At 45.1% G+C, this 26,318-nt stretch overlaps 3 protein-coding genes across 3 annotated transcripts; 1 reads left to right on the top strand and 2 right to left on the bottom strand.

Annotated features, from left to right (window-relative positions):
• On the bottom strand, window positions 1-2,694 carry LOC122384852. Its single transcript, XM_043372632.1, has 2 exons — window positions 202-2,694; window positions 1-27 (listed from the first exon to the last, which is right to left on the bottom strand). Exon 1 carries the CDS (start codon window positions 2,679-2,681, stop codon window positions 450-452), a length of 2,232 nt encoding a protein of 743 aa, XP_043228567.1. The 5' UTR covers window positions 2,682-2,694; the 3' UTR covers window positions 1-27; window positions 202-449.
• Window positions 2,695-3,574: 880 nt separating this feature from the next.
• Window positions 3,575-8,755, bottom strand: LOC122384853. The gene is made up of 2 exons (XM_043372633.1): window positions 8,645-8,755; window positions 3,575-6,232 (listed from the first exon to the last, which is right to left on the bottom strand). The coding sequence occupies exons 1-2, from the start codon at window positions 8,697-8,699 to the stop codon at window positions 4,083-4,085; spliced, it is 2,205 nt and encodes a 734-aa protein (XP_043228568.1). The 5' UTR covers window positions 8,700-8,755; the 3' UTR covers window positions 3,575-4,082.
• Window positions 8,756-14,961: 6,206 nt separating this feature from the next.
• Window positions 14,962-18,592, top strand: LOC122384828 (cement protein 20-like). The gene is made up of 2 exons (XM_043372602.1): window positions 14,962-15,117; window positions 18,063-18,592. The coding sequence occupies exons 1-2, from the start codon at window positions 15,018-15,020 to the stop codon at window positions 18,362-18,364; spliced, it is 402 nt and encodes a 133-aa protein (XP_043228537.1). The 5' UTR covers window positions 14,962-15,017; the 3' UTR covers window positions 18,365-18,592.
• Window positions 18,593-26,318: the final 7,726 nt, after the last annotated feature.

Here is a 26,318-nt window from a genome sequence, read left to right as displayed (position 1 = left end):
TCTCTCTTGAGTTCCATGTTGCCGTTTCTGGAATACATGACATCACGTCATACAACTTGGAGACATAGGTTTAAGGACAACAACACTATGCATTTACCTAAATCATCTCATACAAGATCTAACGTTACAGATATAACCAAGATCGTCACTCTCACTACTAACGAAAGTCGTGTCTATTACCACAACAAAATGCGTACTTACATGAGTCTGCGGGCGGGGTTCAAAATATGTTAACACTTAACACAAAATATCACCTAACTATACTCCATATTCAATTTAGCGCAATAAACTTGCAATAAACTCCAGCTGAGACGGAAACAAAATACTGAATTCGAAATTATAAAATCGCGTGACAATTTTCTCGCGTATACACACTGCGGCGAACCCTCTTGCTGGGCGGCGCCAACACCCACCCCCTTGAAACCACGAGGGGTCGAAAACGAGAGGTTTCAATTTAACTTCACCAGTTTTGTCACTGGGCGCTGCATTACTGTCCCTCTTGTTCGGACAGTCGCAGATCGAACCAATCCATCGGAACTAGTTCGAACAGCTTCAATCAAACCGAGTGGCCACTGGCCTCTGGGAACACTATCATCAACAAGCAGAACTGTGTCTCCTGGTTGAAAGTTCTTTCTTGTTTCTGTCATAACGTGCCTTTCTTGTAGAGTCGGTAAGTATTCGGATCTCCACCGTGTCCAAAAAACATTTGCGAAATGACGAGCTTGCTTCCATTTTTTTCTATTTCCATGGTCCGCCTGGGAGAAGACTCCGAATGGTAACGTTACACCATGTCCTCCCAGAAGAAGAATGTCATTTGGCGAGAGAGGTGGATCGTCCCTGACGTCGCTAGATACTGGCGTAAGCGGTCTACTGTTCAGTATGTTTTCAACTTCACAAAATATGGTTCGGAGTGTCTCTTCCTTGAGCGATTGCGATGTTAAAAGGGATTCGAGTATTCTTCGTATGGATCGTATCTGACGTTCCCACACCCCACCATGATGGGAGGCGCCTGCCACGTTGAATTTCCATGTAATTCCTCGCTTGAGCATTGCTCTTTGTAACACATGCTCATTTTCTGATAACCTTGTCATCTCTAAGCGCAGTTCCCTGTTGGCTCCAGTAAAATTTGTTCCGTTGTCAGACCTTAGTATTTGAACATTACCTCTACGTGCAACGAATCTGCGCAGGGCGCAAATGAATGAGTCTGACGTCAGATTTTCAGCAACCTCCAGATGTACGGCCCTGATAGCAAGACAGGTGAATATGACCCCATATCTCTTGACCTGTGAACGACCTTGAGTGACATAAAATGGTCCAAAGTAATCCACACCTGTTCGCGTAAACGGTGGCTCTTGAGCTTGCACTCTGTCAGACGGAAGATTGGCCATTTGTTGTGATTCAGGTGGTCGGTAGAGTTTAGTGCAACTCAAACAACTGTTTAGAACACGTCTTACACTTGAAATTCCCTTCAGAATCCAAAAACGTTTTCGAAGTTTCGCTAGCGTGAACTGTCTCCCACTGTGCCCTACGGCTTCATGGGCGTCCGTAATGAGTAGTTCTGTAAAATGACCACGACTCGGAATAACGATAGGATGTTTTGTTTCTTCTAAAATCGAAGCCTCTGCTAATCTTCCACCTACCCTAATGATACCGTCTTGCATGAAAGGGTGAAGCTTCACTAATCGACTGGTTCTTGGTACCTCAGCGCCAACTGACAGGTTTTCATACTCCCTTGGAAATTCATGTTCTTGTATATGTCGAATTATTTTCTTTTCTGCTTCACTTTGCTCCTCATAGCACAAAGGGGGAGACATTTTTATAAACCCCTTCTGTCCTTCCTTAAGTGATCTTGTAAATCGTGACAGCCACGACAATCCTCTGAGCAGGGATTCTTTCTGACTATAATGTAAAATGAGCCGCTCCATCGGAGTTTCAGAATCTGGTACAATCGCAGTTTTAGCGCATATCGCCGTTTTTCGCACTTCGGGGTCGTCCTCCGTCACCTCCCTGAAGGCGATCGGTGCTGAGGGCCAAAAGCCTTTGTCCTTCCAAAGGAATTCAGGTCCATTCAGCCATCTCTTACTTTGGACACCCCTAGACACGTCGTCAGCTGGATTGTCTGAACTATTGACATACCTCCATTGTTCTGGCCTTGACCCATCGTGGATTATTGCCAATCTATTTGCTACAAAGGTGTGAAAACGCTTCGCTTTGTTCTGAATGTACCTTAAAACGGTGGTGCTGTCAGTCCAAAATATATGCTCGACATCATCGAATTCAATGGTATCACCTATCAGGGAGCATATTTTTACCGCCGTCGTTGCCGCCATGAGCTCCAGACGAGGTATTGTAGCTCCTTTGAGAGGCGCTAAATGCATCTTGCCCTTGAGAAAAGAACAACAGATTTGTCCTTTGGCATTCGTAAGCCGGATGTAAGAAACCGTTCCGTATGCTACTTCACTGGCGTCAGCAAAATGATGAAGTTGACAAGATACTACGTCTCCAAAGTTATCAGGTTTTACACAACGATTCACTGACAATTCATTCACTTCATTTAGAGCTGATAGCCAAGCCGTCCACTCTTGCTGCTTGACAAGCGGAATACTATCATCCCATCCATTATGTAGCCTGCTCAATTCTTGCAAGATGAGGCGTCCCTTCAGCATGGATGGGCATGACATGCCAATTGGATCATACAAGGAGCCTACAGCTGACAGTAATCCTCGTCTTGTCATCGGCCGGGCAACTAGCTTGTCGTGATCCAATGCCATCTTTAACACATCTTGTTCAGTGTCCCAGATTACACCCAATACTCGCTCAGTGGGAAGGTGACTACTATCGCTGGTCCAGTACGCCAATTGCTTAGACCGCGATTCGCTAGGAATGGATGCAATCAGAGCGAAACTATTGCTCGAAATCTTCTTTAAAGTAAATCCCCCTCGTTTGCACAAAACCATCAGGTCTCGAAGCAGCAGTATAGCGCTTCCTTCGTCAGGCATTGCCTTCAGCAAGTCGTCGACGTAAAAATTCTTCTCAATAGTAGCACAGCTTTCATTCGAGAAACACCCTCGGTTGTCTAAAGCTGTCTTGCGTAATGCAAAGCATGCTATACTGGGTGAAGAAGTGGCTCCAAAAACATGAACTTTCATGCGGTATTCCAATATATCATTTTGAGGATCGCCATCTTTCCACCACAGGAATCTGAATAAATCGCGGTCAGACTCTGGAACATAAACTTGATGGAACATATTTTCAATATCGGCTGTCAGGGCTGCGGAGTCGATGCATTTTCGGCGACTCCGACTCCGACTCCGACTCAGGCTTTCAAAAACCAGCTCCGACTCCGACTCCGACTCCGGGCAGAATTGTCGACTCCGACCGACTCCAACTCCCGACTCCGACACCGCAGACCTAGCAGGACTGCGGAGTCGACAGATTTTCGGTGACTCCGACTCCGACTCCGGCTCGGGTTTCTAAAATCGACTCCGACTCCGACTCCGACTCCGGTCACAACTGTCGACTTCGACCGACTCCGACTCCGACTCCGACTCCGACTCCGCAGCCCTGTCGGCTGTGAAAGCTATGTTCTCCATACGGAATCTGGTCAACACGTCTAAAAGTGCATTCGTTTGGTCTGGTCCCTGCAAAAGATTGTCATTTAAAGAGATTCCTTTAAAGGTTGCGGCGCCATCAAATACAATGCGAACCTTGTCCGGTTTTTGGGGATGCTGAACGGCGTGATGTGGAAGATACCATACCTTACCATCATTTCTGGATAAATCGGCATTTGGTACGGGCTCTGCGAAACCATTTTGCAACATGTTTTTCATATATAGCTTGTAATCGGACGCCAATTTATCACTCCGCCTAAGCTTATTTCTCAAGCTCAGTAGCCTGCTTGCCGCCATATTCCTGTTATTTGGCAGAATCAGCCCTTCATCTACAACCGGTAGTCCCACCTCATAATGATCTTTAATCAGTCTAGTTGACGCGTGAACGAATTTCTCCCATTTCTTGTCCTCAACAGATGGTCCCATTTTATTTGAATGTAGATTTTCTTCATGTTCCTTGTTGTATAGCTGTTATACAAGCCCTTCAAGGTGTTGCAACTCAGGATGTACCAGTGTTTTGTAACATTTCGCTGGAAATGGTGATGATACCCCACGGAGACCGCTCACAACCCATCCGTATCTTGTTCGCACGGCAAAAGGACCACCCTCTCCGTTGCTTGTCACCACTTCTAATGGTTCCATGGCTAAAAAGGCGTTGGAGCCCAATAAAAGTTCAACTTCTTCATTTTGGCACAGATCTAGTTTGACCCCTTCCAGATGTTTCCATTTACTTATTTCAGTTTGAGTAGGAAAATCAGCAAAGTCCACTGGAATTTTTTCGAGAGAAAACAACTGAGGCAGCTCTAAAATGTTCCCACCATTCTCGTCCGACAACCAAGCTCCGTTGACTATTCGTGTCGTGATGCTAACTTCTCTGTCAACTGTTGTCAGCGATAGTCTGGTCTGTGGCAGGCTCTGTAGTTTCAAAGTTTTAAGCAATCCTTCTGAAATAAATGAATGAGTTGATCCGCTGTCCAGAAAAGCAAGTGTACATTTCCTTTCAAGACCGTGATGTAGGACAACAGGGACGATCGGGAGAGCCGGTCTAAATGAGACGGATGCACCACCTTTCGTGGTGCAAGATGTTACATTTGGGACACCATTTTCTGATCTTTCACTGTTGCCTCCTGATCTATTGATATGGAGAGATGTAGGATGTCGGGAAGCACAAATGGAACAGCTAGCTCGTCGTCTACAGTCAGTACTGCGATGGCCTTGCTTCAAGCAGCCGTAACACAGCGCTGAATCCCTAATAATGGCAATTTTGTCCTGGTGTGGCAACTTCGCAAAGCAACTACAATCGGTGAGTTCATGCCCCTTATCTTGACAGTGAATACATGGGCTTGCTCCGGCACTAACCATCCGTGTCGCGGCCACCAGCGGTTTTGAACGAAATCTGCCCACAGTGACAGAGTTATTTTGCCTTACAGTTGCATTTGACCCACGATTTCCAAACACAGGATTGGTTGCAACTCTTGCCTCCTGTACAACGAAGTTCACTAGATCATCAAACACCACTGCTCTACCCTCATTTTCATTAATGGAGTCGGCTCGATGTCGCCATCTGTGTTGCGAGTGAACGGGTAACTTGGCGCTTATACTCCTCAGGGTTCTGGGGTCACTCATGGCTGCGCTATTTACACCAAAGGCATTCTTGCACTTCATAAGCTCCAGTGCAAAATGGTCTAACCCTTCAATATCGTCTGGTTTCAACTGCAATAAATTTTCAAATTGATCAACAAATGCCGCTGCCAAAACGCTCTCTGAACCGTACCGTCGTGTGAGAAGGTTCTTAGCTTCTTCGTAGCCGTTATCCAGGTATAAGCAAGCTGTAACGATACTATGTGGCTTGCTTTCTGGAATCATATTCTGCTCTAAATAAAATAATCTTTCTTCGTCGGTGGACAGCTTTGAGGCAATTTTTAGGTTAAATGCCTTCATGAAATGAGGAAATTCAGTAACATCACCTCCAAATTTGGGCAATTCAACAGGCGGCAAGCGCATCAACCCAGCAGTTATTTCCCTTTCTCGTCTCAACAGTCCTGCAATATTGCTGCTCTCAGTATTTAGATGGCCGTCGTGGCTCCTTCGGTTTGTCGTGTTCGTGTCGTTCGTAGCATTCGATATCGATCTCGGGGTCTCTTTGTCGCGATTCGATTCAACTATTTCATGGTCTTCATGTCTACCTAGCGCCCTCACCTTGGCTCTAGAAATTTCTATAGCCTCTGTATATTCAAGAATTTCCTTCTGTCTTGCCAATTCAGACATCTTTCTATCTAACTCCTGTTTTTCTAGCACAATTTTCAGCTGTGCTTCTAAGCCCGCACGAAGCGCGTCTTCTTCTATCAATTTTAACCTTGTCATTTCAGCGGCCGATGCAGATGTTTGGATAGAAATAGTATCGCTTATTTGAGGAGCTTCGCCACTTCCAGTAATTTCGACGGTATTCCTTCGTTGCCCACTCGGTAAGGCGGCACTAGCTTGGGGCATGTTTTCATTTGCGTTAAATATCCCAGCGGCCTTACTTGGGACAAATTCAGCCCAACTCTCAAAATCAATTCCTTCTTCGTCTAATGCATCACGCAGCGAAGCAACCAGATCAGCCTTATTCCCTGTGGTCCCTCTCCAGGGGCGGCGGATTCGGGGGGGCAGGGGGGGGGCAGCTGCCCCCCCTGGCAAACTCGTGGGGGGGCAAAAGTATCTTTTTGCCCCCCCCATAATTTGTGACAAAGCTTAGACAAGAAACCATGTACCTGATTATTCTGTTCGATCATCTGAAGATGTAACCAGATGCCCATATACTTTATCATACGTTGCCTTTCTTAAATGGCAAGCGTTCACGTTCAATTGAAGTTTTCCTCTCTTCAACCTAGTTTTGGAGGCATTATAAGCGTCAACGTGACGCAGCGGAAACCCAGGCCTTCAGTGACCGCTTACAGGGGCGACCTATACCTACTGGGTGGCATGAGAGGAGGCATCGTTCCCTAAGAAATTTTTGGAGGAGGGGCAAACGTATATTCTTGCCCCTCCATAATTTGTGCCCTAAACATGAGGAAAATTTCCATAACCTGATATTGCAGCTATGCGTTCCTACAGTTTGTCCAACGGTGCCTTTTGAATATTAACCATTTCCGCTTTATATCATTTTGTTTTTGTCTTTTCAGATTCGATTTATAGTGTGCAAGAGACGCAACTCATACCTTCAGTGGTCGTTTGCCTCTATTTTGTACCTACATAAATGCCAAATCGCAAGCGAGCGGAGACGGAAGGGCTAGCCATTCGCTTACAGGTAGTTAGGACTGATGAGCGCTCATAATAAGCCACTCCCCTGATTTATTCGAGCGCAACAGTTTCCAGCGCATAAAATGGTAAACGCCGAGGTCGTACACATTGACGACATTGACCAATGCACGGTATGGTATGACACCCAAAGGCCAGTCATCAGAGATCTGCATTGGGCATTCGGAGGCTTGTGTGGGGCCAGTGTAAAAACTGGATGTTCACAGTTCAGTATCCGCTTTATTTCAGTTTTCACTATTAAAAAAGTAAAAATTAATGTTGGAAACTTTTGAGGGTTAGGGCACTGATCATTAGTGGGCCCCCTCTGTCTAAAGGCTGACTATAGAATAAAGAGCATCAAACACGAACAGTAGCGGCGGTGCACCTTCAATTAAGGGGGGGGGGGGGCTGCCGACTTTTGGTCCCATTCTTTCCATGCAATGCCCATAGGGCTAACGTTAAAATGCCAAAATCAAAGGGGGTCACGGTGCCCCGGTGCCCTCCCCGTTCCGCCGCCTATGAACACGAAAGCGAAATCTGAAGCATTTTGGAAAAATGAGTATGCCCCGCAGCGTACGATAACTACCACAGTGGGTCAAGCCAACGGGGCCCAAGTCTATAATGGCACTTAACGATAGCACTAACCTTGTCTCACTTTTTGTTGAAGTCTGTTCCGAATGGTTTCGGTCACAGACTAGCTGCACTGAGGTCGTTTGGTACCTATGTGCAACTGTAATTAAAGCCACCTGAGGCTGAGGTACCCTGACACCAGGTTGAAGCTGGGTTTGGTAATGCTTCGTCTTTGCAGATATCACTGGCCGCTGATTCTCGAGTGTCTGAATCGGTAGATGTGGCAAAATTTGGTGTGATAATTTGGACCTTACCGCAGTCAGCGCACCCTAAAGCCCTAAAAGAAACGCCCTACCCAGAGCTTCTGGATTCTCGTTCCAGTCCACCGTTCCTTCACCCCAGCCCACCGCCACGCTCCCTCACCTCAGCCCTCCGTTCCCAGCTTGACGAGCATTTGGGCCTTAGTTATGCCTTGCTGTAGGCTAACTATATAAACCCATCGAGACGGCCCGTCTCGGTGAGCTTAGTTGGCGAACTACTGCCTTGGGGAGGGTTTCTGGCGGATCGCTGTCCCAATAGGTTTAGATGCGACCGACTGTCTCTGAATGTTTGAGCGGTCTCCTCCCGCTGTGAGCTAGTTTCAGTTGATATCTGTCTCAGAAATACGTTTTTAAAGGAAGGCTTAAAGGTTAGGAAATCGAACGTCAAATGAACAGAGGAAATGGTAACGAGTTACCTCATTGAAGAATAGCGCTCGCCTACTTCAAAAGATTTGGAACCGTTCTTCAACATCTAATATGCGATCGGGTTATGGCACAACTTTTCCCATTGAAGCTTTTTTTAATACAGCAATACGAAAAGCGTTACATCGTCCACTGGCGGATCCAGGGAGCGGGCATTTAAAGCAAATATTTACTCTCCCTCCCCTGGCCCCTGCATCGCCCGAAATAGACAAAACGTACCTTATGTTTCCTAATAATAACACTTTTATCAGGATTTTTTGCTTTATACTGTTCAGCAGTAGATCCGTAAGGAATCGGAATCCGAGGAGTTTTTGGATTTTGGACTTTTTTGGGGGGTATGTCCCCTACAGCGTCGAAAACGCCTTTCAGGATCCGCCTATGACATCATCTCGACTGGGATCTTGCCCCCCCACGCCAAAATCGAATCCGCCGCCACTGTCCCTCTCCCGCGGGCCTTTAGCTCACATTTCAGTTGATACACGGTGAGTTTGTCCATATTCAATACTTAAGGTTTGAGAATAGTAAAGCTGCGATAGACTTACAGTGGCTGGCTGAAGATTCTGGCTTCAAAACGCAGAATAAATCTTCACGGTAACGTGTTTTAAAATAACTCAGTTTAAAATGTCTTTTCATAAAAGTTAATCGAAGACTCATAAACTATTGATTACGCTAAATCAGCAAATCAATTATGGCCTTTACCACCGCACTCAATACGGTCTAATTGCACTATTCGAGCATCTTCTTACTCAAATAATAGAAACAAACATATCTCTCTTGAGTTCCATGTTGCCGTTTCTGGAATACATGACATCACGTCATACAACTTGGAGACATAGGTTTAAGGACAACAACACTATGCATTTACCTAAATCATCTCATACAAGATCTAACGTTACAGATATAACCAAGATCGTCACTCTCACTACTAACGAAAGTCGTGTCTATTACCACAACAAAATGCGTACTTACATGAGTCTGCGGGCGGGGCAGGGGCGCGGGAACTACTTTCCGACTGGGGGGGCACGCCTTAATAGAGATCAACCTAGGGTACCCCCAAATCTAGTTTTCTCACCGGTTTTAGGCCACTTATTTTTCACCCCTCGGCTTTTTCAACAGAAAAAGAATACATTTGCAAAAAAAAGTGTGGTATTCCGTCTCAAAGCTGTGGGGGCACCGCCCCCACGGCCCCAGAGTTGGGGGGGCAAGCTGCCCCCACTGCCCCCCCGGCTCCCGCGCCTATGGGGCGGGGTTCAAAATATGTTAACACTTAACACAAAATATCACCTAACTATACTCCATATTCAATTTAGCGCAATAAACTTGCAATAAACTCCAGCTGAGACGGAAACAAAATACTGAATTCGAAATTATAAAATCGCGTGACAATTTTCTCGCGTATACACACTGCGGCGAACCCTCTTGCTGGGCGGCGCCAACAGCTAGAAAGACGCAGTGAAAAGCAGTCGATAGCTCTCAGTGCGTATGTTTGAAAGTATTTCAGTCATTTTTCATCTTAGAGCAATATTGGGGTCACCAAAGGTCATCAAATTTCAAAATTTGCCAAATGTCATTATATATTTTCAGAAAACATGCCGTTATCTCAGGAAAGTTATGATAGCTAGAAAAGCGCATGGAACAGCAATCGATAGTTTTTGAACTATTCTTTTGATAGATCATCATCAAAATTGACCTCAGGTCAATGGTTAAGCCTCCATAGGCCAAATATTGTGAAACTAGCTGTTTTTGGATACTTTTTTCACAAATAACTTTCGAACCAGCGAATATGAAGATTTGGCAATGGCACTATCGTATTTTTCTCCTTCAGTCGCTCGAAACATATATTTTTTACCTGGTAAGGTCAAGGTCAAATTTTGACCTCAAGTCAAGGTCACATGGTGACCCAAAAAGGTCATGTTGCATATCAATCTATGCGTCTCGACAAGACAAACACAATGAAGCCATCCTCAGCGTTCTATCTATTTCAAATCGAGAGTTATTGGCAAAATCTGTTTGTAGCCTCAAATGACATCGGATCACCTTTCTAGAGGCTATCAGCAAAAAGGACACCTTGGTCGTCACGGGTGGTCCAAATCATTGTGCTTCTAAAATATTTGGACTGTTGCTATGTGTACACACGGATCTAGAGGCATTTTCATTTTTCTCCAATGACCTATAATGGAAAGGTCACGCCACTGTCCTGATCTTAGGTCACAGATATAAAAAAAATCCGAGACATACCTACAAATTATAGGTGCCCATAACATCATGCAATCCACCAAGTCTGAAACCTCTCTGACAAACGCTGCAGGCTGGACATGATTGCAAACTTTTTTTAGGCTTGGTCAGTTAACTTGACCTGGTGACCTGACCTGACATGACCTGGGGTCAAAAATTCCACACATTGTCCAAAATTGATGTACAGAAAGATAATCCGAGCGGCGCTTTATTCACACACAAAAAAAAAACGCGACAGGGTGGTAACATATGCCCCCCCCCCCCCCACTGGGGCGAATGCATGGGACCGACATCATTACACATGTTTGAACGCTTGAAGCCACGAAAAGACTGCAAACGTTCGGCTAATGCGAGCCGACATACGCCGAATCGCGATTCCGGCCAAACATGGTCTCGAAAAGTAAGTAACAGGTCAAAGGTCATTTGGGTCAGGGTCATGAAATTTTCAGAGTAGATGTGAAATTGATGAGCGTGAGGAAACTGAAAGTTTCGTCGCAATCAGTCGCTTTTTACGCGAGTTATTTGCGAAAAACCGAGGGGCGACCACCCCCCTCCCCCTCATGTATACGGGCGAGGGTTAGGGTTGGCTCGGATCGCCTGTTTTTTTTTTTTAATGATGGTCTCAGGGCTGTGATGAAAAACAAGTGGCCGAAATCCGGTGAGAAAACAGGATTTGGGGGTGGTAGTGGTACCCTAGGTCGGGCTCCTTCAGTCTGCCCCCCAGTGAAAATTCCTTAGACGAGGCCCTGATTTATGGTATGGGGCTCTCGCAGGCTGGTGGCGTGTTATCAGGGGCAGGTTTGTGTGTAGGTTGAGGTGAGATGAAGGTGCTCAGAGGCTATCTAAGGATTCCTTAAAGGGAATCCCCCCCCCCACCTTCAAAAAAGTTAATGAATTGGCACAAAAGTAATGTACTGTGGTTTAGAAAGAGCAAAAATGAATGTCTACAGAATTTCACCGGAAAATATTCCTTAGTTTTATAAATATTAGACTTTCACTTTTTTATTTCTGGGGGCTTCCGCTGTTCCTATGACGTCATTTGGAAGCAATAATTTGGTATCTTGAAAGTGCGACAGATGTTACGCTCAAAGCAGTATTTAATAATATAAGAATAACCAGTAACCTCATAATATAAATCAGAAATAGGAGCCAAAAGGTTATATTTAAAGTTATCGAATATTTCGCTCCTGGAGCTTCGTCAGCGATAATTACAGAAAAACATATACGTTTTAAACATGGAACAACAAAGAACACTGCAGAATAAATAGCAAACTCATGCTACACTTCGCAAGGGACCGACATTTTTGGCGAAGTTTGAATAGGTACAATATGAATGTATGTATACAGTGTACGTATTTACAATGTACACGTGTATAGGTACAATAAACAATAGCTTTACATACAAACATAATCGACTACATGTGCACTGCATACATTACACATAATATCATCAATTATTCACATGTGATTGTTATAACAATCACATGTGAATAATTGATGATATTATGTGTAATGTATGCAGTGCACATGTAGTCGATTATGTTTGTATGTAAAGCTATTGTTTATTGTACCTATACACGTGTATATTGTAAATACGTACACTGTATACATACATTCATATTGTACCTATTCAAACTTCGCCAAAAATGTCGGTCCCTTGCGAAGTGTAGCATGAGTTTGCTATTTATTCTGCAGTGTTCTTTGTTGTTCCATGTTTAAAACGTATATGTTTTTCTGTAATTATCGCTGACGAAGCTCCAGGAGCGAAATATTCGATAACTTTAAATATAACCTTTTGGCTCCTATTTCTGATTTATATTATGAGGTTACTGGTTATTCTTATATTATTATTATTCATCATGAGCCTCAAGCAGAGTTTCAGCTTTTTAACAAAGCAGTATTTACCATCACAGCAACAAGTGTCTTTTACCAAGGTTTTTGTATAAGCTTTAAACATTGCAGATCTGCGCTGACATCGCAAAGTTAGAGGGGGCATTCAACTGCATTAGTCCCTCTTAATCCAAGTGCTGCAACTTTGAAATTAAATATTTACGATTTAGGACATTTATCGGTGATACGAGTGCCGAAACCGGTGATTGTGAGCTGGGGACGTCAATTTGACTATCTCAACTCAAATCCAAATTCCAGTGTTAGGGTGGGATGGCCACTTTGATGTCGGCTTGGAGTCTTCAGGGGCCTTTACCTCTCGGGCCCTGTAAGTGGCCCGCAAGTGATCATAGGGGACATGTGGATTTCGTCGTCGGAGGTTGCCTTAGGGCCATCGGTGACCAGCGCAAGAGGCTTCAGATGTCAGCATAAGGGGCCTTCGGAAGCTAGCGTGGGCCCTCCGCTCCTGATAGAACTCATGATTCAGGATGGGTCTGTCCAGACAAAATTCCGACGGCGTGGTGATCAGATATGCTATTCATATAATTCAACCTTTGTTCCAAGTTACCAAACGGTAATTACTTGATTCAGCTGAGACGGAATAGGTTCTTCTATTTTTGCAAATGTTAACGTTTTTCTTACTGATGCAATGGGCAAAAAAGTGGCCTAAAACGGCCACTTTTCACTAAAACGGGTGAGAAAACTATATATTTGGGGGTGCCTTAGGTTATTCTATGTTATGAAGCGACACCGGTGAATGTTGGGTGAGCCATCCAGCACACACAAAAAAAAACTTCCCACGCAAATCGCCAAGAAACCGACTCACTGTACTCCTCACTACTGTCATTGGACTCGTCCGAGTCATATTCATGTACTTGGCAGGCAGTCACAGTCTTTCGGCATGTTGGTAGCAGGCATACATTATAGTGAGACCAGACTGCCGGCTGCAGCCGCAGGTTATCAACAGCAGAGTCACCCGGCGCTAGGTCGAACTTGCAGTGTCACTTTTGCTGCGCGATGTCTCAGCACCTGGTTACTACGACAACCAGGCACACGAATCTATTTACAGCAAACAAGATTCCGTCAACCATCACACGAATTTATTGCTGGACTGAAAAACTCGTAATGCACATTTTATTTGTAATGCATTGCATTCGACTGCGGGTTTCGACTGTAATAGGGGCTCGGGCGCTCAACCTCAACAGTCGACAGTCGACACGCCACTCCGACAGCCATAAATACCGGTAAGCATCGACTGAGAAAACAACGGCCGACATTTGTCAACCCTCCACTTATGTCGCATTAACTTGTTGGCCTGAACAGGCCTTGAAGAATCCACATAAACTGGCCCGTTCAGCGGCGGCTGCTACTGGTGACGCCTAATACAACCTTCAACCTCTTACATAGAATCGCCATCATGAAGCATACGCTGCTTGTCCCGTGTATCGCTACCATCATCGCGACATTTTACGTCACCATTGATGCACGAGTATGTAAGTCAACAATCCAACAAACCGAGTTATTCGACGCAATAACCTCACCTACCTATACCAAACAGACAAGAGCTGATTTTTTGTGAGTTTCCTTTGGTGGGTGGTGACTGGTGAACATATCAGGAGGGAATCATATCAAATCATAATCATATGAACATATCAGAACTTACTGTATGCCTGGCCTATTCAAATACATTAGCCAGAGGGGTGTGGTAATAACTGGTGTAAGCAAATTGACCACGGTCAAAAATGCATTACCAGAATGCACTTAAGCCAATATTTGGGATGGTCTCGTTCCTAAGTCGGCTAAGAGCTTCGGTCCAGAAAATAAATTTTTCGTTGGCATACAGTAAAATACATACCAAACTCGGCCGGTGATAAATTTTCAAGACCTCAGTCCTTACTGATTTTTGAACTCGGCCTTCGGCCTCGTTCAAAAATCCAGTAAGGACCTCGGTCTTGAAAATTTATTTACACCGGCCTCGTTCAGTATTATATAATACCATCCGATCCAGACTGAGACCGGCTCTACGGTGTTAATAGCAAAACAAACGAACATCGCATATGGACGTAGCCACGCAATCCCCTCAGATCCAGCGTGGTCATCGCCAAGAGAATACAACATCGAAGCGGCTCATATTAGTCGGCATCTTTTGTCCCTTTTATTTGCTAAATGATATGTAAGACGAAAAATTACCCATGCTTTAAACACCTTTAACGCGTATCTCATTTTGCTTTTAAGAATCAGGGGACATTATTATTCTTGGCACAATTTAGAAAATGTGCCTCTTGGATTTTTTATCGTAGAAAGACGCCAGGAGGTCCACGGCTTATAAACATGACCTATAAACTGACTAAATGCTTTCCTTTCGATAGATTGCCTTGACTCCGAAATCATGCCTTCACCGCCTAACGTGCAATCAAAATGTCAAACGTTTTCATTAATATGAAATGTTTTAAAATTCTCAGTTTCCTGGATACGGGACAGCCAATGGCCCCGCCCCCAGGCTCGTCATACTACTGCGCCGTCGGTCAGTTGCGAGGTGGACAGTCATCCACTGACCTTCTGTGATCATTTTCTGCTGACGTCCCACCCACCGGTCAACGTGAAAAGGTCATTCACAAATAATATAAAACAGGCATGTGCGCCACAGGTCTCCATTAATGCGTTGCACAGCGATCAGAATAACGTTGTAATCATGAAGAGCTCTGTACTTGCTTTGTGCCTGGCCACAGTTTTGGCAGTACTTTACGTGTCGGTCGATGCTCATGAGGGTCACGGACATGATCACGGCCACAGTAAGTAGAACAGTCGTATTTAATTCATTTCATGATCCGAAACTGAGTTGGTATTTCTATACATTCAGCACACAGGTTTTGAATAAGCTAACTATTCTTTTTTTAACTTTAAGACTTGTAAGGTATCGTTTGCTGAAAGGCGAGTTATTTTTTCCTTGCCTCGCTATCCGAAATGACAAATTGTAGGCGCTTAGACTCGTTGAGATTCCGAACACCTAAATATAGGTTATGGCCTTTTCCTACAAAATTGAATTTGGAGCCGTTCATTTGTCGAAGACGACGAACTTTATAGATATAGCATATTCATTGATAGCATTTCACTTGAATCGGTATCTCCCCTTGCTAGCTGAGCTTGAACACTCCTCAGGAAGGCACAGCTGTTTCCACTTTTCTGTAAAAAAGTAAATCATTTTCGCTCCAGCCGGACTTTAATCAATCACCGTTGCATCAGCTCAGTAAGGATGGACGATATATAACTCATACAGGTTTGGGCAGATAAATTGGGAGAAACTCGATCGCTTTTAACTCAGGCGTATGAACGCACAAAACTCTCAAACTTTGAACATGCACTTATGTGTCTATCTTGCACACGTTCACTCGATGTGACCTCCCTCCGCTGCTTTGACCTGCTTTTCACGGCGCCTGAAACGTGCGCACGCGCGCCGAGCCTCATCGCGAGAAATGGACGCCATTGCTCGCCGGATGGCCGTCTTGAGGCTGACGGCGCCGTTTCGATGGCGATCGTTGGCCTTCTCCTCGACCACGCCCTACAGCCAGAAATCGCAGGGGTTGAGGTCTGGCGAGTGAGGAGGCCATTTCTCTTTCGGCACGAACTTCGAGATCTTCCGCTTTAGGAGATCTTGCACCTCCGTCGCTGTGTGAGCCGGGGCAGAGTCTTGGACGAGTACCACTTGGTCCAGACTGTAGTGATGCTCCAACCAGAGGATCAGAACCTCTTCCAAGATGGTGAGGTACTCGTTGGTACTGACCCTCAGCCCAGCGGGTACAAAGTGAGGGGGCATGGCTCGCCCATCGCCAGCCACTGCCCCTAACACCATCACTGAGGCGGGGTGCTTGCTTCTCAGCACTGTTGAGACTCCCTCGGGATTCGTTGCGATTAACCCTCGCCGGCACAGGAGGGTTGATGCAACCCCCCCTAAGGTTTTTCGCGAATAACTCGCGTAAGAAGCGGCCGATCGCGACGCAACTTTCAGTACTCTCGCATTGATCAATTTTACACCTACCCTGAAAATTTCATGACCCTGACCAAAATGACCTTTGACCTGTGACCTCTTTTCCGAGACCATGTTTGGCCGGAATCGCGATTCGGCGTATGTCGGCTCGCATTAGCCGCGCGTTTGCAAGCTTTTCGTGGTTTCAAACGTTCAAACATGTGATTTGATGTTGCTTCCATACATTAGGGTGGGTGTCAAGGTCACCTGAAGGTCAGGTCAGGTCCTTGACCTTTGGTGACCTCGGGTGACCTCGGTTCACTTTTTCGAGTTTTACATGTTTCTACTTTCTAGGCTAGTTTTTGGAGCTGAATTCGAATTTAGCAACCATTTGAACATTTACGAAGTAGTTTTGGTACCTTCGTAACATGTCACGAAGCTGTTAGAGGCGGTTGACACGTATTACGAATACCCGTCACAACCCCTACCGGTTGACCTGACCTGACCTGACCCGACCTGGTCTAAATGCTTAAAGACATCATCTCTGATCAAAACTAACACGATATTCGTAATCAGCACCCCGGAAAACCACATAGCAGCCACACTTTACGACTTTCTAACAGGTCCCGATTTTCCCGGTTTTCGGGTCATTGACCTGACCTGGAAGGTCACCCGATGACCTAGGACCTTAAAATTGGGTATCATCGGCCTTCTCTCGTGACGGGCAACACGCTCCTTTTTCCGTGAAGCTCTAGCTCGATCAGGGGCCAAACGCGAGGGGGGTCGTACCAACCCCCCCCCCCCCCTTGTGCCGTCGAAGGACGCAAAATGGCCTGTGCCGGCGAGGGTTAACCGAGCGTTTTGGCGGTTAGCTGCTTCGTCAACAGTGAAATTTTTCTCGTCAACAAAGACTGTCACGCGACCTTTTAGCTTCTTAAGGTGGTTCAGTAACAGCTGCGCACGCTCCCTTCGCAACTGCTTTGCTTTATCAGTCAGCAGGTTTTTTTTTTTGTCTCCTGACGTAACACCGCATGCCGAGGACACCGTTTACTGTCCTCCTTACGGTACTGTGACTTACGTGCCGGTCACGAGCCAGCTTGGTCAGAGGGGTCCTCGGATTTGCGAGGATTGACCTTTTTGGGTCAGCCAGGAACCACGTGGTTAGCTTCACATCGTTGCGACGCTTGTGGATGGCTCGGGAGGCATCGCCCCCAGCCTCCAGTTTTGCCACAGTACGGTACACTGTCGATCGGGGGAAACCCGGTGACCTTAAATATGGCCTTGTGGGTCTGGCCCGCGCGGAATAAATCTGTAATCGTCTGTCTTTGTCTTCCCTCCGTGGCTGATGGCCTACTTATTACCAACAAATTATCAGCACGTGAAATAAAAAAAAATATTTAGTCAATATTATGACTAAGCTTTAAAAATATCCGCCATTTAATGGATCAGTAGTACAGAAATGAAATTTGTCCCAATTTATCTACCCAACCCTGTCTGCGAAGCTGTAGTGACTTCCACGCACCTACATAGATACGCAGGAAGAGAAATTCTCTCTCCCCTCCCCACTCTCTCTCTCTCTCTCTCTCTCTCTCTCTCTCTCTCTCTCTCTCTCTCTCTCTCTCTCTCTCTCTCTCTCACACTCTCTCCCTCTCTCTCTCTCTCTCTCTCTCTCTCTCTCTCTCTCTCTCTCTCTCTCTCTCTCTCTCTCTCTCTCTCTCTCTCTCTCTCTCTCTGAAACTAAATCCACACAGTTCAACTCTGATTTCGTTTCAGAGTCGCGCCCCTGTGGGCCGGGCCACCGCTGCTACTACTGTCACTACGACTGCGAGTGCAATCATCTGCATGACCAGTGCAAACCGAGTCACCCATGCTATCACAAACACGGATCAGATTACGACTGCAACTGCAACCACCTGAAGCCATGCAACTCCAAGCATCCGTGCTGGCACGGCCACAAGGTGAAGGGAAGCAAGAAAATTGTCTACGACTGCGACTGCGACCACCTTGGCTACTGCAACGCCAAGCATCCGTGCTGGCACCGCCACTGCGACTGTTACTGCAAGCACCAGCATTGAGACGGGTGTCTGGTGAGACGCTCCCAACAGGCCGGTCCTGCCACCGTCCGACTTTGGATGCTGTGTGAATCTAGCTGCGTGTCGCGTGAATAAAGCTAAAATAAATCACGTAGCTTATTTTTCCGCCGTGTTATGGGTTATTCTGTAGTTACAACTGCACAAAAGTCTGTCAGCTAGCGCCTACCTTATAATGGTGCTAGCTGTGGATCAAATACAGCTCTTTATTTGGTATCTGTGTTATAATGCGTCCAACTGATGTGCATCTTTATAAAATGGACAAATGTATGATAGGTACTAACAGCTGCTCCGCAAGTAACTGTCCGTGATCAGCTGTACTGCCACACAAAAGAACAAAATCATCTCAAGTTGCGTAAATGCTCAGCCGATAGAATACTGAGTAATTCAGCTTTAACCCGCGCGGGGCTGGGGTCTCCAGCCGAACGCGCGGGGCTGGGGGGGTAAATTTTACCCCCCTGTTATCTCCCGAACTAATGGTCCGATTTGGAAAATTCAAACGCCAATCGAAAGCTCTCATCACGAACTACTAAAAACATGTACTTAATTTAAAGTTTGAGGTCAAGGTCAAGGTCAGGTCAAGGGTACAAATTGCAAGTTTCTACAGTATCGGCCTTGCACCGTAGTTGCCGAAGAATGGAGTCATGGACTGAGACTGATCGCCCAAAACGTGTTCTTAGGCTACCAAGACAATATTCGTTGCATACAATATCATTCAGAGGTCAAGGTCAAGGTCAGGTCAGGTCAGGTCAGGTCACCAAAAAACAAAATATAGAAAAGGGCATGTGCGACACATGTTTTATGGGTCATTTTAATCATAGAATTCAATAGGCACACTCAATAAGTGATATGGACCACCTCTGGATGAATTTCAGGTCGAGGTCAGGTCAAGGTCAGGTCAAGTGAGGTCAAATTTTGAAGTTGGTTGTTAAGGCCTAAAAAGGTGTCTATCTGATGCAGTTTTTCACGGCGAATCGAATGGTGCTATTTTTGTTTCCGTACGAGGTCTAGAACTTCCAAAAAAGTCATTTTTCAAAATTTTGTGTGTCGTGACGTCATAAAATTTTGAATAACTCCCACATTTTTGAACCGATTCTTCTAAAAATTGGTATGTAGGTGCACATAGACCACTTCTCTGACATATATTCCGGTTTTTTCGATAGACTCAAAATTTTGGATTTTATAATGATTTTCCCAAAAAAGTTAGTTTGTTGAAAAAATTTAGGCCAAAATCCAAAATTTTCAAAAAACCGAGATAGCCATTTGATAGACAAAGTAAAATTACGTATAACCTTTTTTGTTACGTCTTGATTCCTTTAAAAATGAAGATGTTAGCGGCGTTTGAACTTTTGCCGTTTTTTGAGGCGAAAATGGCGAACATGACGTCACTAAAACGTCAATTTCTCAAAAATTTTCCGACGGATTTCGCTCAAATTTTCAGGAAACGTGTCAAATTGATGTAAGAAAAGGTACTGAAAGTTTGGCGGCGCTGCGCGTCGCCGTTTTTGAGATATCGCAAAAATTCGCGAGGGGGGGGTAAAATTTACCCCCCCCAGCCCCGCGCGGGTTAAAGGGACCCTCCCACCTTAACATTAGATTTGAGTTGAGATAGCCAAAATGGGGTCCCTGGCTCACAATTACCGGTTTCAGCACTCACAACATCGAGAAATGCCTTAAATCGGAAATATTGAATTTCAAAATTGCAGCATTTTAATTCAGAGGGGCTAATGCATAGGAATACCCCTCTGAATGTGTGACGTCAGCGCAGATATCTAACGATTTTTAAATGTTTGACTAAAACGTTTTGTAGCACGCGGTGGTATATGCTGCTTTGCGCGCAACAAATGCCGCACCTTCAAATAAAGTCGCTAGGAACAGCGGAGAACCCAAAAAGTAAACAAAAGTAAAAGTCTAATATCTTGAAAACCGGTGAATATTTTTCGATGAAATTTGGTAGATATTCGTTTTCGCTCTTTCTGAACTTAGCGACATCACTTTCATGCAATTCATTAACTTTTTTGAAGGTGGGAGGGTCCCTTTAACCTTCGCCCCAGTGGGGGGGGGGGGAGTGGGGGGGCATATGTTACCACCCTGTCGCGTTTTTCGCGTGTGAATAAAAAACCGCGGCGCGTAGCTCCGCGCCGCTTGGGGTAGCTTTTCGCACATCAATTTTGGACAATGTGTGAAATTTTTGACCCTAGGTCATGTCAGGTCAGGTCACCAGGTCAAGTTAACTGACCAAGCCTAAAAAAGTTTGCAATCATGTCCAGCCTGCAGTCTTTGTTAGAAAGGTTTTAAACTTGGTGGATTGCATGATGTTATGGGCGCGTACAATTTGTATATCTCGGATTTGTTATATCCGTGACCTAAGGTCAGGTCAGTGGCGTGACCTTACCATTACCATTGTGTGGCCTGAGTCACAGTAGACACAGTCTCCCAGCGACAGTCATGGTAACGTTGGTGCAGGGGCTCGTCTTGTCGATTATTAGGTACTGTCTGTCCGTTTACGGTGCCAGCAATGTAACCCAGCGCAAACGACTTCAAAAGCTGGTTAGGTTTGCTGCACGAGTCGTCTCAGGCCGTAGGAAGTATGATCGGGTGAGCGATGTTATCAACGAACTCGGCTGGCTTAACACCGAGAGCTTGTTCAGGTACCAATCTATCGTGCTGGTGAACAAAATGCTGGCCACGTCAGAGCCGCAGCAGTTCGCCACCTGTCTAGTCACCCGGCAGAGTGTACACGGGCGGGATACCAGGTACAACGACATGCTTGTGACCCCCACTGTCAGGTCAGAGTCCGGACGTTGCCGTTTTCTGTACTCTGCGGTGTCAGGGTACAACGAGCTGCCGGCGGACCTGCGCGCTCTCAGTCAGGCTCGATTCAAGCCGGCACTGAGGGAGCACTTGTTTGACCGCGAGCGAGCCACTTAGCTGTCCTAGTTAGCACACGTGATGAGGGTGAATGTGTGAATGATTGCGGTGACTGTTGTCATATCCCATTCGATTTGTATATGCACAACGACTTGGACATAGAATAGCCGTGTTTCCACGGACATGTCTGTAATGTGAAATAGATAAATAAATAAATACATTATAAGTCAATGGAGAAAAATGAAAATGCCTCTAGATCCGTGTGTACGCATAGGAACAGTCCAAATATTTCAGAATCACAATGATTTGGACCACCCGTGACGACCAAGGTGTCGTTTTTGCTGATAGCCTCTAGAAAGGTCATCCGAGGTCATTTGAGGCTACAAACAGATTTTTGCCAATAACTCTCGATTGGAAAGAGATAGAACGCTGGGGATGGTCTCATTGTGTTTGTCTTGCCGAGACGCATCGACTGATATGCAGCATTACCTTTTCCGGTCAGGTCATGACCTTGACCTGAGGTCAAATTTTCAAGTTGACCTTGCAAGGTCAAATTATAGTTCATTCGTCTCGGCGAGATGCGTCTCGGCGAGAGGAACACGATTCTGGCAATAGAAATGTCATGGCGTTTTTGAGTCAAAAGTTATGATTGAAAAACGCTTTTCGTAAAAACAGCTATTTTTGGAGTTTTTGCCCTCTGGAGGCTAAACCGTTGACCTGAGGTCAATTGCGATGATGACCTTATCGAAAGAAGAGTTCAAGAGCTATCGATTGCGTTTCAATGCGTTTTTCTAACTATCATATTTCCTGAGATAAATGCATGTTTTTGGAAAAATATAACGACATTTGGCAAATTTTCACCTTTGATGACCTCCAGTGACTCCAATATTGCTCTAAGATGAAAAATGACCGAAATACTTTCAAACGTACGCATTGAGAGCTATCGATTGCTTTTTACCGCGTCTTTCTAGCCCTCTTAGTTTTTGAGTTAGATGTGGGTGGTAACATATGCCCCCCCCCCCTACTAGGGCTAAGTTGGCTGAGACCGCCACTGGGGCGCGGGTTAAAGGAAGCGCCATCTCCCAGTCCTATATATGAATCACACTCAGGGTCGCAGTCACCGAAGCCGATTGAAGAGCGTCCCAACGGCCGGCCGGCCGGCCGCTCATACAACATTAACCCTCGCCCGCACATGGGGTGGGGGGTTGCCATCCCCCCCCCCCAGGTAGTTTTTCTGCTCTGCACTCAACATTTTTAGAGCTAGTAGGCTGATTTTTCGTACAGCTGCTCCTCTATCTTTTTTGATGTCCACTGAAAATTTCAAGTTTCTGTGGTTTTTGGTTTCGGAGATATGACCTTGTTTTTCAGGTCATGTCATGACCCAAATGACCAATTCTCAACTGATCTTGCGTTGGCTATGGGCCTTGTGAGCTTTTGACACCTTGGTTTCGGCCTTTTTTTGCCATTCTTACCTCCCACCTATCATGGAACATGTTGCTCAGTTGATGTACAGATGTCAAGGTCAGGGTCAAGGTCAACCTAGGTCACCCAAAATAATTGCGCTTTAGCCCGCGCGGGGCTGGGGTCTCCAGCCGAACGCGCGGTGCTGGGGGGTAAATTTTACCCCCCCCCCTGTTATCTCCCGAACTAATGGTCCGATTTGGAAAATTCAAACGCCAATCGAAAGATCTCATCACGAACAACTAAAAGCATGTACTTGATATAAAGTTTGAGGTCAAGGTCAAGGTCAGGTCAAGGGTACAAATTGCAAGTGTCTACAGTATCGGCCTTGCACCGTAGTTGCCGAAGAATGGAGTCATGGACTGAGACTGATTGCCCAAAACGTGTTCTTAGGCTACCAAGACAATATTCGTTGCATACAATATCATTCAGAGGTCAAGGTCAAGGTCAGGTCAGGTCAGGTCAGGTCACCAAAAACAAAGTATAGAAAAAGGCATGTGCGACACATGTTTTATGGGTCATTTTACTCATAGAATTCAATAGGCACACTCAATAAGTGATATGGACCACCTCTGGATGAACTTCAGGTCCAGGTCAGGTCAAGGTCAGGTCAATTGTGAGGTCAAATTTTGAAAATGGTTGTTAAGGCCTAAAAAGGTGTCTATCTGATGCAGTTTTTCACGGAGAATCGAATGGTGCTATTTTTGTTTCCGTACGAGGTCTAGAACTTCCAAAAAATCTTTTTTCAAAGTTTTTGTGTGTCGTGACGTCATACAATTTTGAATAGGTCCCACATTTTTGAACCGATTCTTCTAAAAATTGGTATGTAAGTGCACATAGACCACCTCTCTGACATTTATTTCGTTTTTTTTTTCGATAAACTCAAAATTTTGAATTTAATAATTATTTTCCCAAAAAAGGTCAGTTTTTTTAAAATTTGGGCCAAAATCCAGACTGTTCAAAAAACGACATGGCCATTTGATAGACAAAGTAGAATTACGTATAACCTTTTTTGTTGCGTCTTGATTCCTTTCAAAATGAAGATGTTAGCGGTGTTTGAAATTTTGCCGTTTTTGAGGCGAAAATGGCGAACATGACGTCACTAAAACGTCAATTTCTCAAATAATATCCAACGGATTTCGCTCAAATTTTCAGAGAACGTGTCAAATTGATGTAAGAAAAGGTACTAAAAGTTTGGCGGCGCTGCGCGCCGCCGTTTTTGAGATATTGCAAAAATTCGCGAGGGGGGGGGGGTAAAATTTACCCCCCAGCGCCGCGCGGGTTAGGCAAGCTGAACTTACTTTTCGTGAAGTTTTTTGACTGAATTTTTGGTAAAAGCTTCTCAGATCATGATTTCATGTAATATGGACACATAAACAATCGGTGCACACATCATTATACACACAGACACACACAGACATACAAACACATATCATTGACCTTGACCTAACTTGACCTGAAATGACCTCAGCAGCAAAAACCTGGTCGGGTAGTGTGATTAAGAGGTTCTAGCTGGCTTGGCACCAGAAAACGGCATCGTCATCAGTATATGCTAAGCAGCGCACTTGATATCCAGCGGTGACCCAAAACAGCAACATTTTTTAGTTTGACCTGACCTGGAAGGTCAATGACTTACCTGAGAAGGTAAAACTGGGTATCATTGGATTTGTCTCTTCCCAGAAAATCTTTTTGGTCTTTACCGCGAAGCTCTATCTCCAACAGGAACGAAATGGCGCGGGGGGGTGGCAACCCCCCCCCCCCCATGTGCGTTCTAGGATGGGAAAATGGCATGTGCGGGCGAGGGTTAACCCGCGCGGGGCTGGGGGGTAAATTTTACCCCCCTCGCGAATTTTTGCGATATCTCAAAAACGGCGGCGCGCAGCGCCGCCAAACTTTCAGTACCTTTTCTTACATCAATTTGACACCTTCCCTGAAAATTTGAGCGAAATCCGTCGGAAAATTTTTGAGCAATCGACGTTTTAGTGACGTCATGTTCGCCATTTTCGCCTCAAAAACGGCAAAAGTTCAAACGCCGCTAACATCTTCATTTTTAAAGAAATCAAGACGTAACAAAAAAGGTTTTACGTAATTTTACTTTGTCTATCAAATGGCTATCTCGGTTTTTTGAAAATTTTGGATTTTGGCCTAAATTTTTTCAAAAAACTGTTTTTTTTGGGAAAATCATTATAAAATCCAAAATTTTGAGTCTATCGAAAAAACCGGAATATATGTCAGAGAAGTGGTCTTTGTGCACCTATATACCAAATTTTAGAAGAATCGGTTCAAAAATGTGGGAGTTATTCAAAATTTTATGACGTCACGACACACAAAAATTTTGAAAAATGATTTTTTTTGGAAGTTCTAGACCTCGTACGGAAACAAAAATAGCACCATTCGATTCGCCGTGAAAAACTGCATCAGATAGACACCTTTTTAGGCCTTAACAACCAACTTCAAAATTTGACCTCACTTGACCTGACCTTGACCTGACCTCGACCTGAAATTCATCCAGAGGTGGTCCATATCACTTATTGAGTGTGCCTATTGAATTCTATGAGTAAAATGACCCATAAAACATGTGTCGCACATGCCCTTTTCTATATTTTGTTTTTTGGTGACCTGACCTGACCTGACCTGACCTTGACCTTGACCTCTGAATGATATTGTATGCAACGAATATTGTCTTGGTAGCCTAAGAACACGTTTTGGGCGATCAGTCTCAGTCCATGACTCCATTCTTCGGCAACTACGGTACAAGGCCGATACTGTAGAAACTTGCAATTTGTACCCTTGACCTGACCTTGACCTTGACCTCAAACTTTAAATTAAGTACATGTTTTTAATAGTTCGTGATGAGAGCTTTCGATTGGCGTTTGAATTTTCCAAATCGGACCATTAGTTCGGGAGATAACAGGGGGGGTAAAATTTACCCCCCCCCCCAGCCCCGCGCGTTCGGCTGGAGACCCCAGCCCCGCGCGGGTTAAATGTAAAAATCTCCCCTTTTCCCTGATTCGACAGCTCCTGTGACAGGTTTAAATTTTTATTGCAAGCTACCACCGAAAAGGTAGTTTCTTGACTAAGCAGAGACGGAATACCTCAATTTTTTTGCAAATGTTTTCGTTTTGTTCTCTTCGTTTAAGGCCAACGGGTGAAGAATAAGTGGCCCAAACCGGTGAGAAAACTAGATTTGTGGGTACCCTAGATTCTAGGAGGTATCAGGTGTGCCCCCTCCCCCTTAGCCTGAAAGAAGTTCACGCGCCACTGCTCTAAGCACTCACGGCTTTTGAAGATAGTAAGCATGCGGCTATTTCTCTACGTTATTCAATCAGACTCTGCTCACTCTATACTGCGCTTCTTTGCCACATCCATTTTTCTTGATTTTTTTTTGGGGGGGGGGGGGCAAAAGATATGTTGGCCCTCTTTCAGGCTTTTGGGACGAGGGGCATGGCTGGATTGTCCCCCCCCCCGGCCCCCCGGATCCCCCAGTGTTTGTGTGGCACTGTACATACGTGATCACGGGCACTGATGTGCGCAGCACCTGCTAGTCAGTATCATACCTTTGTCCATTCTAGATGATGCAAATCATTTGGGCTTGTTAAAACACACG

This window comes from Amphibalanus amphitrite, unplaced genomic scaffold, assembly GCF_019059575.1.
Source record: "Amphibalanus amphitrite isolate SeventyFive unplaced genomic scaffold, NRLGWU_Aamphi_draft 000200F_arrow, whole genome shotgun sequence".
Taxonomy (NCBI): Eukaryota; Metazoa; Arthropoda; class Thecostraca; order Balanomorpha; family Balanidae; genus Amphibalanus; species Amphibalanus amphitrite.
Note: the sequence above shows the minus strand (reverse complement) of the source record. Positions and strands in the feature narration are given on the sequence as shown.